The sequence below is a fragment of the Coturnix japonica genome, chromosome Z (assembly GCF_001577835.2).
Source record: "Coturnix japonica isolate 7356 chromosome Z, Coturnix japonica 2.1, whole genome shotgun sequence".
Lineage (NCBI taxonomy): Eukaryota > Metazoa > Chordata > Aves > Galliformes > Phasianidae > Coturnix > Coturnix japonica.
The window spans coordinates 66,987,657-67,000,979 of record NC_029547.1 but is presented as its reverse complement, the minus strand read 5'-3'; the positions used below and the strand labels follow the sequence as shown (position 1 = coordinate 67,000,979).

At 46.3% G+C, this 13,323-nt stretch overlaps 3 protein-coding genes across 7 annotated transcripts in view; 2 read left to right on the top strand and 1 right to left on the bottom strand.

Annotated features, from left to right (window-relative positions):
* Positions 1-7,778: 7,778 nt before the first annotated feature.
* On the bottom strand, positions 7,779-8,211 carry LOC107306739 (acrosin-like). The gene is made up of 2 exons (XM_015850083.2): positions 8,053-8,211; positions 7,779-7,977 (listed from the first exon to the last, which is right to left on the bottom strand). The coding sequence occupies exons 1-2, from the start codon at positions 8,148-8,150 to the stop codon at positions 7,779-7,781; spliced, it is 297 nt and encodes a 98-aa protein (XP_015705569.1). The 5' UTR covers positions 8,151-8,211.
* A 611-nt stretch (positions 8,212-8,822) lies between these two features.
* On the top strand, positions 8,823-11,897 carry MELK (maternal embryonic leucine zipper kinase). 3 transcript variants are annotated; one of them, XM_015850082.2, is made up of 3 exons: positions 9,187-10,784; positions 11,220-11,302; positions 11,519-11,897. In XM_015850082.2, the coding sequence occupies exons 1-3, from the start codon at positions 10,584-10,586 to the stop codon at positions 11,733-11,735; spliced, it is 501 nt and encodes a 166-aa protein (XP_015705568.2). In that variant the 5' UTR covers positions 9,187-10,583; the 3' UTR covers positions 11,736-11,897. The 3 variants fall into 3 exon arrangements, 1 of the variants encoding a protein (XP_015705568.2); XR_001552254.2 differs by lacking the exons at positions 11,220-11,302; positions 11,519-11,897 and adding an exon at positions 11,126-11,142 and having other exon boundaries at positions 8,823-10,784; XR_001552255.2 differs by lacking the exons at positions 11,220-11,302; positions 11,519-11,897 and adding an exon at positions 11,017-11,118 and having other exon boundaries at positions 8,823-10,784.
* Positions 11,898-12,374: 477 nt separating this feature from the next.
* LOC107306740 overlaps positions 12,375-13,323 on the top strand; it is a 3,362-nt gene continuing 2,413 nt past the window's right edge. Inside the window, exon 1 of one of the 3 annotated variants that reach the window (XR_004305655.1) lies at positions 12,375-12,498. Coding sequence is in view for 2 of the 3 variants with exons in the window: in XM_032441463.1 (XP_032297354.1) it covers positions 13,149-13,297 (149 nt within the window). In the remaining variant the exon portion in view is untranslated. Of the gene's footprint in view, positions 12,499-13,067; positions 13,298-13,323 lie in introns of those variants that run through there. The other 2 variants (XM_032441463.1, XM_032441462.1) reach the window with 2 other exon arrangements.

The following is a 13,323-nucleotide window of genomic DNA, read 5'->3' as shown; positions in this document are numbered from 1 at the left end:
GTTTCGTTGGTGTCGCCTGCTTCGAAGCTCATCATATCCATGCTTATTACAAGGTACCTTCATCCCTGCTAATGTCAGCCAGCTCCCCCCCACTCAAACTTGCGACTCATGCCCACGCTATTCTTGCCGATCTCCACGCTCCAGCGCTAGACAATATACACCAGAGTCAGTATTCGACCTGCTTGGCAATGAAACAGTACTGCTCTTATACCATCACATCTTAAATCGCTGATTAATGCAATCCCGTAGCACTAGTAATCAGAAGACACAATCAGAGATAGCAAGGTTCAATCTATCCTCGAGTTCGGTGCGCCAATATCTCGAGGTACTCAATGAGCAAGATTTGAATCGCGCATAACTAGTCCGGAGGCTCCCTTTAAATCACTCCACCACATGCATCACTCAACCAAAGTTCTCAGCATCGATTACACCACATACGCTTACCAGCTCGAGGCAAGATACATATCAGAGTACAATTCGCACGCGCGTGACTTCTCCCATGCTTCGCGCTATGCCTTACTCGTTCCGTGAGAGAGAAAGACACTGACGGCGAAGTGCATTGACTTCAGCCCACTTCTCACTACGAGACCGCGTGCAAACGAACTACGTTAGCATCTATTACCCAACCACCGATGCAGCTGCCTCCAACTCATCCACAACACGATAACCCAAATAGGACAGCGCCCTGCTCCCTCCAGTCAGTGCGGAGGGAAAGCGATTCAATAGAGATCTTAATTCCTATTGTGCGACTGTAGTGATTCGCAATGGCCACTGGCCCTCCCACAATTCAGAACCACATGAACGTATACATGCGCTGTGCGATACCGGTTGCAACAAGTTGACCAATTTGCCCTCCAGTCATAAGGGGCAGAAATCAATCCAATATTTCTGAGTGACTGGGGCTTACTCCAAGACACATTGACTGTGCTGGATGGCTTGAAATAAGTGCGCTCACTTGAGCAAAGGACTGGGGCAATAAACATCCTAATTATGACATTAGGATCCCAGGACGGCTCCATGTATAATGGCGTATTCATTATCCTCAGAATGGGGGATTTCCAAGGATCTACGCGAGTATCCCGATGGGCCTTTACTGGGATAGCTGCCTAACTAGACTCCATGCGACAACATATTACCAAGCAGCTGTCTGTATTTGACCTGCCCTGTACATGAGCCCGACGCGATCTGATTTGTGAGCGGTCTCGTCCTTTACGAGTTAACTAATGAGCAGCAGTACCCAATTAGCTACAAAGTGACAGCTGGCCACAGCACGGCAAAACAGATTATCCGCACCTACCTAGGATTCTCCTTTGCTCCCAATTCCATCATGATTGATTATCGCAGTTTGCGCGAGGACACGGGAGTGATCACGTAAACTCAACCTCACCTTCTTAAACAATTCCATAATGGCCAGTGAGACGCGTTAAAAGCCCAGTGGAGAAGGAGCCGCTTACAGTCAGACATACCCGTGAGCCTGAATTTGAGTCACACCCCATTGAGCGCTTGCTGTGCACGAATCATAGTTGAACCCAGTAACCGAGCTGCGAGTCAAAAGCAGCAAAATGTAGTATGCCACCATATTGCATTGCAAATGCCTTCTTTTCTATTCTTCCTGGCCCGGCAGAATTGCAATGCCCACAGCTTTTCCTCTACTACCTGGAGAGGTCATTCAGTATAGTTGGAACCGTTTTGCCCCAGGAGCGTGAAACACCAGGCCCAATCCATTTGCAAAGGAGTCTGGTTCCCCAAAACTGTGTCAACTGGAACAGCGTGGTAGTCTCGACCACACACCTTCGCACAGTACCGATGACTTCGGAAACCATTTGTTTCTGTGGGAGCAGATACAGCCAGAAGCACAGGTTTATCAACAAAATCGAGAGCAGATAATACCAAAACTTCTTCTACAAACGCTGCTTTGCCTATTAGCGAACGCAACGATAGTTAAAAGGAGCCTGCCCAGAAAACTTAGCTATCTTACGCGTATAAAGTGCAGCATGTACGTACCGTTACACATTTCCATGCAGCAATTGATCGATCCTGAACAAACAATACACTAGCCATGTCTTCCACCAACTATAGCAAGAAAAGAGACATCAATTACGCTTTACCTGTGTGCAGTGGCTCTTTGTGAGGAATGCACCCATTCCCAACTCACAGGCCCTCCCCGCTTGTGACCCCCTTTATCATGGGTAACGCGGCAAGAATAGAAACGATTATCTGCACATTGGTAGGACCCGGTGACGCAGCAGCAGCAGGCTTTTGAATCGAGACTTAAACCACATAGCACTAGCAATGCTAGAGCCATGGCGCCAGTACGGACTGGACAGTATTGTACTAATTATTCTCGCATCTCTAAGACTCACCTGAATATCGCTTCGGGATTTTAGAAACGGCCCACTTGGTCCAGTTTTGGGCAAAGAGCTATAGAGAGACCCGAGGCCGAACTCCTGGGACTCTGAGAAGCAGATTCATTAAAAGGGCTCATAAACAGAGTCCGCTACATCCATCAATCATGAGATAGAGAATACTTTAGTCCCAGCGCTACCCTAAGAAAGTGAGGTTCCCGGACTGCTTCGAATAGTCGTGGACTTGAAACAAACCCAGGTTCCTCATATTGGCACCTCAAACTGCCGTGCTTGAACTGGATTTCACATAGACAGGTTCACCATCGCACTACCATCATACCTACCTGAGCACCTGCGAAAGCCAAGTGAGATTTATAGTCGCTGTCATATTACACAGCATATCGTATGACCTTGCGAACCTGTCTGAAACCTTAGCCAATCGCACGCGAAACCTCGAGGACTAATCCATGCGTCTGACCTGCTCCTGACAGGACCTCTAATTAAAAATAATTCTGAAACACTTTTCACCCAGTCAGAGACGCTTATGTGTACCTTACGCTGACTAAATCACGAAGCACCTCCCACACTAATTCAACAACCGCCGCCAATTACCAGAAAATGAAACATGAAAATATTGCCCCCTATTTCCACAACCTGACAAAATCATGTCGTCATTGGTCAGGCAAGCATCGTTCGTCAAATGATCACTAGCCTCGGCACGGTTGCTGCACCCACAACAACGACAGGATCCGCTAGAGCGGCGCCACGAATAGTCGCTGCTGGATGCGGCGAGCGTGAGTAAAGGAGAATCAAGATTCTAGATTTTGCCACGATCAGATATACCGAGAACAAGCTTGCTCGCAGACTCGCCTATACACCGAACTTGTATGTGCAGTAAAACGGAGCGAGATGTGCACCAAATTAGCCTGTTATCTTCCGTTCTCACTGATATCCTTCATCACATGGTATTCGGTCATCGGCATATATTTTCCCTATCGATTGTGGTTGGTACCTACTGATAGCTTCGGTTGACAGAACAAAAACTAACTGACTCCGCCACCAGTACGAAAAGTTGAGCACGGCTAAAATCTCTAATGTCTATGTGCAGCAGTCCGTCTTGGACTCATACTATGGTACAGCAAACCCACTTGCTCATTGCCAAAACAAAGTCTTATAATAAATTTGATTACGAACTAGAGGTGCGTCATTGTGGATGCAACATGCGTGCCCAAAAAGTCCCGGCACTAATCTGAAGAAACAACAAAACAAACATCACGGTAGCATAAATAGCTGCTAGAATTGAGTCGGCTCAAATCACTTTAGGTTGGCCTATCGAATACAGGGCACTAATTATTTTCTCGCTTCGATGCTTCATTGAGAATCTCAGGCCATCTCAAGGAAGAGATTGCAATCATTATCACAAGTATGGGCCCTAGAGACCTGCGAGGTGCGCTGCCTTAATCCACCATGTGATCGCTATTGCGCAGCGATTTATTTCATGACAACTGGACTGAAACATGTTCAAAAACCAGCCGAAATGGATGAACAACCCCTCCCTCTGAGGAAAGGGCGATGGCAATAGTTCCTAAAGATGGGTGAGTGTCCTGTTGGCATGCGAGTATGCACAATACTATCACCTTAGAGCACTGAACATACCTCCCCCTCCATAAGTACTTCGGGTGCTATCACTGTACTCCGACCATAATGGTAGAGGCAGTCAACCCACTGGGTGGCTATAGTTTAAACATACGCAGAGTCACCCCCATCTACGCCTCTCGAACACCATACTTAAGTCTTCGCAGAACCAACAAAGATCCCTGTGGACGACATGCACCACTCCCATGCAACAGAATGAATCTGATAAATCGGGAAAAATTTTCAAAAAATTTCTCTTATAAATACTTGGGCCAAAGATCATGCATTGAGTAGACTTATTATATTCCCTTACCATGCACCAGTTCTGGTTAAAATTGAACACATATAATGGGTTGTTGAAACTATGCTTGAAAGCAATGGGTGTGAGACATTTTAAGCACCTGGCAGGATTTCTAGCAGGAGCCCTTTGTTGTGTGAACTACTACGAGGATTCTGTCACATCGTGAGTCGGTCCTAGTCAATCTAAGCACCCCATATTACACTGTACGAAGGCAGATTTAACGGTACCCTGTCTGTTACATGTATAAGAAAATGCTTGGGAAAGCTGTTTGGGTCCTTACACCGCTTCTGAAAGGCAAACCTATCCGTGGAACTGTCTTTTGCCCAGGGAATGGTGCCACGGTGCGTCTAATGCGCACCGAAAGCGAACTGGGGTTATCGTTCATCATCGTGTTACACAAAGGAATTTGATCGCTGCAGGGGTGTAGTAGCAGATTATATCCGCAGATAAATATTAGTCACTGCATATCCTTCCTGCTATAAATACTATATATCATATATTAGTTTCGCATGTGTTAAGTTTGATGTTAGTTCTATACGAGCTTTGTATCATTTAGTTTTATGCTACATCTGCAATATATTTACCTACATTTAGCATTCTAATCGTTTATACATACGTGATCTGGCGTAAATATATAGCTCATACTCTACCTTGTATAGATCATTTGTAACTCATACGATACATACTATAACTGCCAATAGAATAATGGATTTGAAATGTCCATCAGCGTTTATGTAATTTCTGTCCAAATATTTGCTATCAGTATCTCCACATCATTAACATCATGTCAAGTATTATCACCTTCTGTTGAATGTGCAGTCCACAGTGAAATAAGGACACATAATCATCCTCAGAGAACAACGAGTATACATAAGTCACGGGACCAGGACTCTTATATAAGATCTCGTATCCCAGGCGGAGTGCCTCCTTCTTCTCTCGAACTTTCTCGGAGAGTGGCAAGCGTTCCAGCCGCTTGTCGCTAGAAGTTACACTAGTAGCTCCCAGTTATCGGAGTACTCTCTTCCTCTCTCTTGTATTCCGTTCAAGATTTTGTTAGCCTTAATTATCTAATTAATAATGTGCTATCTTCTGTACCTTTATTCGATATCAATACTTTATAAGTAAATTAAATTTTTCCTCCTTACATTTGTCCGTTTTTATCCCAGCTCTCTTTTTCCCCTCCTTTCCGGCCCCGGGGGCTGGGTGACATATCCCTTACCGACGGCATAGTAATCTACAGTCAACCGTTGACAATCGCCCCACAGGGGATAGGACTGAAGAACACCAAATAGTGGGGCTGTGGCTCGGAGCATCTCCAATGGTATTGACTGATCCAGACCAAGGGAAGATGTCGGATGGAGTGCATGAAGTTAGATCCCTGTACTGGAGGATTTGACTGGGATAACCCCAATATGGGCCTGGGCTGCAAGCATCTAATTTCCTGATGGAGGAGATCGTAGAACCCCAAGATGGGGGATGGGATGGAGCAACTCTGATGGGATCGACTTGTAAAACCAATATGGCTGGGCTTGGGAAACTCCTGATCGGGTGGATGAGAGCACAACGGGCAATGGGGATGATGGAGGCAACTTCCTAATGGGATGACTGAGAAAAACCCAATATGGCTGGACTGGCAGCAACTCCCCAATGGGATGACTGAGATCAAGAGATGGGATGGATGGAGCAACTCTAATGGGGATGGACTGAGAGAACCCCAATATGAGGATGGGATGGAGCATCTCCCCAATGGGATGGACTGAGAGACCCAGGGATGGGGATGGGCTGGAGCAACTCCTATATCGGGAGATTGACTGAGAACCCTGAGATGGGGCATGGCTGGACCCAGAGATGGGCTGGCTGGAGCATCTCCTAATGGGGGACTGAGAAGACCCTGAGATGTGTTGGAGCTGCTAGAACTCCTGATGGGATGGACTGAAACCAGAGATGGGCTCGGTTACCTCTGACTCATGAATTGAATTAGCAAGATGAGATGGTTTGTGAAAATAAGCTTCGTAATTTTTCCTCACTATCTCACTGTGGATGGCAGAGCTAAGACCTCTCTTTGGCAGATGGGTAATACGCCAACTGCAATTGGGCTATTACCCCAAAATAACAGGAGATCGATGGATGCATATTCATCCACCGCTGTGTGGGTCATGCACCCTAAATAAGCCTTGCTCCCCTTAGGTATCTGCGGAGCTTCCGCACCCGGCAAAATTCCTAGCCTTCTGGACTATGCGATATACTGGACAGAGACTTGACTGTCTGTGGTTCGTTGTCTGAGCCTACATATCAATCGCTCCCATCGCTATACAGCGATAGGATGACGAGCGCTCGTGTTAATGGCTCAAATTGTGACCTCGAATCGCTGCGGCTTCGGGTCCGCGCTTGCCTCATCAATCACCGTCCCATCCGCCGTCAGGATCCAGTATCATGCTAGCAAAGTGCTGATAGTGAGGCGTAGATCTCCAGGTTGACTGTGCATCTTACCCCGCAAGCCTCATCCCCCAAGCTGGTCACACCAATTACGAGTCCAGAAGTAAAGTCAGATCACTCAGCTCTTATCCTTACGCACATATTCAGGCCGCCGCTAGTCCCCCTGCATAAGCCCTACACGGTCATTTGGAGGGTGCGTTTGCATCGCAAGACACAGCCGCATGTCTATGATAGTGCATTTCCCTTACACCTCCGGCAGACTGTCGACGCCGCTCCCTGCGTTACCCACGCACACGAAAAGATGTCTTGTGCCTGTGTCACCCGATCCCCGCGTTACATCCATCGGCTGCTGTGTAGATCACTGCCATGCCTCAAATGAGACTGACACTTGGCCTCCTAGCGGATTCGGAGCGCTCGCGGCTAGTGGCTGCAAGACTGTGGTGAGCACAGATGCAAATTAATCACCTTGAACCCACAGACCAGAATCTTGGCTTTCTAATCTCAGTATCAGAGCCGATGCTTCCCAATCCTTCAGGCCCTCCCTCATTCTAGGGCTCCATCCCCACGGTGCCACCCCGAGTTTCCACCTAAGGCTTTAACTGCGGCCACCCATGGACGCGTGTGGCACATCACATCGTAATTCCGCTGTGTCCCCAGCCTGGCTGACGTGCACTCTGTGAGCTCCAACACCGCAGAGAGAATCAGGCAAACAAGCCGCTGGATTGTAATAGTCTTGCAATGGACGGATCGGTCCAGCTCGATCAAGCCGCGAACGTCTTTGACTCGACATACGTTCCTGTTGTGAGAAGTACATCTCGTGAAATGCTACGCCCTGCGATGGTGACGAACTCCACCTCCCTGCCCGGCGATCAGATCAGTTGACCGAACCACACACACGCGATGTCCCAGAGGTGGCTGGAATGGAGGAGAGGTGAGACAGAGGCACGACAATGCAAGAAAGAGGCAGTGCTCATGGGGCTGCCAGTATGGGTGCTTGCGCACACACCAGCCCGAGACCTGCAGCCAGTGTCTGTAGCTGCAGGGGCACGAGAAGAGTTTGTTCACTGGGATGTCCGAAAGCAATGAGCAGCCGCTGAGACCCACGCGGGTGATGAGGGCCCTCCGCACATGTGTCCCGTACCCGCAGAGTGGTAATTCTGGATACTGACAATCCACGGCCAGTTACCGTGCCGGGCTGCAGAGCCCCCCACCACTCGCATGCTGCTGTACTGATAAGCCATAGGTCTCATCCCGCAGGTGCTGCAACCAGAAACGCATCCATTTAACACCCGAACCGCCGTCCGTCCCCTCGGGGCTGACATCGGGGTTACTTACTCGCAGGCTCCGGTGTATCCGTATCCGGGCCGGCAGGCGGCCAGCAGCACCACGAGGGGCAGCAGAGACACCATCGCTCCCGAAGGCACGATCATCATCGCACGGCAGCACAGCACACCCGGCTTCGTCGCCACGGACGCTGCCGTTGCCCTCAATGCTGATGTCACAGCACCGTCGGTTCCAAGGGCTGTGCCACCCGAGGGGGGGGCTGGGGGGGGCTATGCAGGAGCTGGGGGGTGAGGGGAGACCCTCACAGTGCACGCAGTGTGAGTTGGGGGGCACTCAGTGTTGTACAAAGCATTTGGTACAGTCCCACGTAGCATCTTGGCCACAGAGATGGAGAGAACTGGCTGTGATGGATGCATGGCTGCACTCAGAGAGCTGCAGTCAGTGGCTGGCAATAGCAGGACTAGGGGAAATGGTTTTAAGTTAAAAGAGGGAAGATTTAGCTTGGATGTTAGGGGGAAGTTCTTCATTAGGAGAGTTGTTAGGGTCTGGAACAGGCTGCACAGGGAGGTTGTGGATGCCCCGTCCTTGGAGGTGTTCAAGGCCAGGTTGAATGGGGCCCTGCGCAACCTGAGCTATGGGGTCTCTATGTGGATCTGTGGGGTCTATGGGGTCTCTATGGGGATCTATGGGGTCTATGGGGTCTCTATGGGGATCTATGGGGTCTCTATGGGGATCTATGGGGTCTATGGGGTCTCTATGGGGATCTATGGGGTCTCCTGGGCAACCTGATCTAGTAAATGTGTATGTTTGGTGGCCCTGCTAGGCAGGGGGGTTGGAACTACGTGATCCTTGAGGTCCCTTCCAACCCGGGTCATTCTGTGATTCTCTAATGGCTCAGTGCCCCACTGGAGGCCAGCAAAGAGGGATGTTCCTCAGGGATCAGTGCTGAGATTGGGGCTGTTTGACATCAATGTAGGTGATGCAGATTGTGGGATGGTGTGCCATGATGTGTGGGGTGGAGGCCCTTGGGGATGAGCAGCATCCCAGTGCTATTGAGTCCCACATCCCAGTGCTGTTGAGTTCACAAGGTCCCTTCCAACTCCAGCCATTCTATGACTCTCTGGATCTGTGCCTGTCGTCCTTGTCTCTCAGTTGTTTCCCAAGTGTGGGAGGCTGGGGAATCAGGTTTGGGGTGGGAAGTGGATTGTGTGGGGAGATTGTTGCTGCAGATCCTGGGAAGTTGCTGTGTATTTGCAGACAATGGCTGCTGTTGGTCACTGGGTGCCACTGTTGCTCTGAAGAACAGCTGTGCTGTGCATGCAGCAGAGATAGAAGCATCACTTCTGCTCTAGTAAAAGGTCTCATCTGCTGACAGGCTTTTGTACTTGAATTCAGCACTCGGGACCTGTTGCCACAGAGGGACTAGTTGCTGAAGTTGGACGACTCTTTCTGTTTCATCACTCAGACAACAAACAAATTTGTGGAGTTACAACTCACAGACACCGAAAGAAATAAATTAATTCCAGTAACTTTTGAAAATAAATGAGAAAAGCTGAACTGAGTGCTGCTAGAGATGCTGTATAAATGTCAATAATGACATTCCAAGCTGTAGAAGAGATTTAAAACATGATGGGTACTCTGGCTTTAACCTGAATCTGAAAGTTGTCTCTTGCAATTGAGTTGTCTTTCTATTGAATAGAAAGAACTACTATGAAGTAGTATGACTGCAGTAAGCAGTGTACATGGTGCGCTGTGAGTACTGCACACATTCCTCTTGGCAGCTTGTGGAACAGAAACTGTGCATTGTTTGGATTGTGTAAGTATTCCTGTTGGTCTCTTGTGATGCTTACCTTCTTAGAGCACCTTTCCTCGTTTGGCTCTACATATTTTGGTACCTTACTTGTTCTGTTTGGCTTAGCAGGGAAGGTCTTCTGAAGCATCCTCAGTCTTGGTCTGGGCAGCATACTTAGAAATGACATGGACGTTACATGAGTGGGTGGTCAAAGGGGGGAAGAACTCACCTTTCTGATCTGTTTCCTTTTAGAACACAGTCCTGGAGAGGATTTGCTTTCCTTGTTTCCTGGAGACTTGGATTCTTAGATGGTTTTGACTGCAGCTATTTCTGATGTTAATTCCTTTTTCTGTACTTTAGTAGCCAAGTGCAAGTGGAGTGCTTTGGGAATTGTCTGAAGTTGCCAGGTTGCGTGTGATCACATATGTAACGTGGAGTTATGTGTGGTGCCAGTGATAATTAAGTGTGATGAACTGGAAGGCTTTCAGTAGAATTGCAGCCCTAACATAAACAATGACTTGAACTCTGGAATTCTGTGTAAAATCATTAGCTAGCTTGTGGTCCGGGTCTTCAAACCAAAGGCTGTGAGGTGCTGCTCTTGTTGACACAGGCTGTGAAAGATGACTTGAGCTCTAAGAGTAATTTCCCTTCTGCTCTTTATATGAACGTCAAATCCACAATTAGAATATTAAGAAGATAATATAAAATTTTGTGCTGCTGGACTGAGGACTTCCATTAGCTGTTAGCCATAGTTTGGAACTTGCAAAGCAATCATATTTAGATTTTAGTGATGAAATCTTCTGATGAAATCTTCCTTTTAATTCTGCAAAAGAATCTCAATGGAACATTTCTGTCTGAAAAGGCTCTGACATATGAAGATGTGCCAGACTGCAGCCATGTGCCAGATGCGTTTGGATCCATGGAATTTTCTGATGTAGCTTCAGTGTTTGAAGAATCTCCGCTCGATCTAAATACTCAGAGAACAAAGCAGGTGTGTGAAGATGTAGTGCTAGTTTCTTACAGAAAAAATACAGCACTTAATCCAGAAATCTGCTTCTCATTGTATATAGTGCTTACACCATATGTAAGTATCTAGTGGACCTTGACCAAAGGAAGATAAAGATAGAGCAAAGAAGTATGTTAAGCATAAATTTTGTTGCCTTCTACCTGTAGGCCATGGTTGGTTTGACGTGATCCCTAACTCCAGTGTTTGGTTTGCACAGAAACAGCAAGCAAGGGAACAAGTAAAGGAGTCAGTGAGGATTTTAAAACACAATGGGAAGCGATAAGGCACAGCTGTGATCAGAAAACCTTTTGTTCCGTCTCTGGCAGCATTCAAGGCATGATACCATAATGTCTTCAGTTTCAGGAGAAATATATTTTCTATGATTCTATTTTATCTTTTTAATGAGCTGACTGCTTTTAGGTGCACTATAACCTTACCACGACCCAACTACTGAATCCAGACTCTGTCCTTCCAAAGAAACAAGTGGAATACATTAAGAAGGGGTAAGTGGAAAACAGCACAGCTTCACCTTGTGTGAGCCTAAATAGTCAGTTCCATAGCCCTTAACAAAGCAAATATTTTGACTTACTTTCTTTGCTCCATGCTGTAAAATACAATACTTTTAGAAAAAGCACAGGGAACATTAAATGAATATCTGCATTAAAATAGTTTTGAAACATGGTTAGATGATTATTCTGCTTCTCCTTTGTTTTGTGCAGCTACACCCTGAAATGCCAAACAAAGCCAGATTTTGGCAAAGAATCTATGAAGTTTGAGTTAGAAGTGTGTCGACTCACTAAGAATGAAGAGGATGGTATCAGGAGGCAGAGGCTTAGAGGGGATGCTTGGGTCTATAAGAGGCTGTTGGAGGGCATTTTATCCAGCTGCCAAGTGATACTGCTGCTGAGAAAGCCACAATGTTGTACTGAGACTTAATCATCGTGTTAGAAAAATCAGTTTGTGAATGTAATTTGTGATCTCCTTCACGGCTGTATTTGAGGAATCTTGTCAGCTTTTATAGCTGTAACCACTGTCTGTGTGTGTGAGCCCACCGTACAGTTCATTTCCTTACAGAAACTGTCAAATTTTGCTGCATGTTCTGCAATTGTAACTTGACTGAAATAAAATTCCTTAAGCTACATCCCCATTCCACTGCCTCATTTTTCATATCTGCTATTAAAAAAAAAGAAGAAAAGTTATTGGTGTTGATATGCTGAGGCTCATTTATGGTACGATTCCAGTTATCAAGTACATGTGGTACAGGGATGCATTTGCATAATTCTCTTCTTGTCTCTGTTTAAGTAGGATTTATTGAGATCATTAACTAAGTCACAGCTGTGGATCACAGGGCTGAAATATGTACTCAGTGCCATACCAAATAGAGCCATCTTCAATAAATGGGAAGTCGAGAAGGCTAGGACTTAAACAGCGATCCTATGTAAAACATTGCTACAGCTCATTACTAAGCTTCTGTGATGCTTAAAATGTGAGTGTTCTGATGTTCACGTTCCCCGGTCATTATGTTAAGAGCAATGCAGCACCTTTAAGTTGCTGTGAATAAAGGAAACGTTTCTGTTTGTTTTTTCAGGCAGCTGAGAGGGGATGAGACTTTCTCATCCAGAAGCTGCACATGGGGGCTACAGCGATCCACAACCCACGAACCAGCAGGATATATTCATCATAACACTGACTGACCAAGGTAGAAGTCTCTATCACTTTTTTCCTAAGACATGACTGATGTGTATAGAATGTGTGTCAGTGTTTTAGGCCTGGTTCAGCCCCGTTCTGTGACTGATGGGGTGGGGGAACCCACAGAGCCATGCCCTGAGATGAGCCTAAAAACAACACAGTGGCAACGAGGTAAAGGGAAAAGGGGAGGGTCACAATCTTAACATCCCTTAAACTTTAACATAAACAGTGAATACCACAAAGTGAGATTTCACAGGTGGTGTATGACCAGCGCAGGAGTTGAGCTTGCTAATAATTGGTTAAATTTTTAAAATTGATATAATAAAATTGAGTGTGATCATCATTGGCAAAAGTATATATACATACATACAAATTCCAACAAATTGAAGTTTCATATCAAAGCTTAAATAACTTCTGTGCATGAGGAGCTGATTGTACCTGTCCAAACCATGGGCTGCTAGCTTTTCTAAGAGAATACTGTTGGAGGCACTGCTTGTCCAAGGCATTACTGAAGTCTGAAATCTTAATAAGGTCATCACTCCCTTTTGCATTCCATTCAGGTCACAGTCATACGAGCTGAATGAATCCGAACGCCTGCTTTTAATTTTTCCCCGGTTTGGAGAAGTCATTCTATTTTCATGTGTATCATTCTACTCAGTTATGGCCTTAGAGAAAAAGCTGTTTTTTTTCTCCAACAGAAAAACCTCAAGAGCTTCTACAAACTCTACACTAAGTATAACGAGATCAGACAGTGATTTTTTGGTGTATCAAACAGAATTGATTGAATTTGATATCAGGGACTGTTCAAGGTAAATTAATTAAATTGGCTAAGTAG

Excerpts from the sequence above, each read along its gene's own strand:
- LOC107306739 (XM_015850083.2), bottom strand. The coding sequence starts at position 8,150 with ATGATGATCGTGCCTTCGGGAGCGATGGTGTCTCTGCTGCCCCTCGTG. Across the intron at positions 7,978-8,052 it reads GGATACACCGGAGCCTGCGA|CACCTGCGGGATGAGACCTA; the intron begins GTAAGTAACCCC and ends TTCTGGTTGCAG.
- MELK (XM_015850082.2), top strand. The coding sequence starts at position 10,584 with ATGAAATCTTCTGATGAAATCTTCCTTTTAATTCTGCAAAAGAATCTC. Across the intron at positions 10,785-11,219 it reads ATACTCAGAGAACAAAGCAG|GTGCACTATAACCTTACCAC; the intron begins GTGTGTGAAGAT and ends GACTGCTTTTAG. Across the intron at positions 11,303-11,518 it reads GTGGAATACATTAAGAAGGG|CTACACCCTGAAATGCCAAA; the intron begins GTAAGTGGAAAA and ends TGTTTTGTGCAG.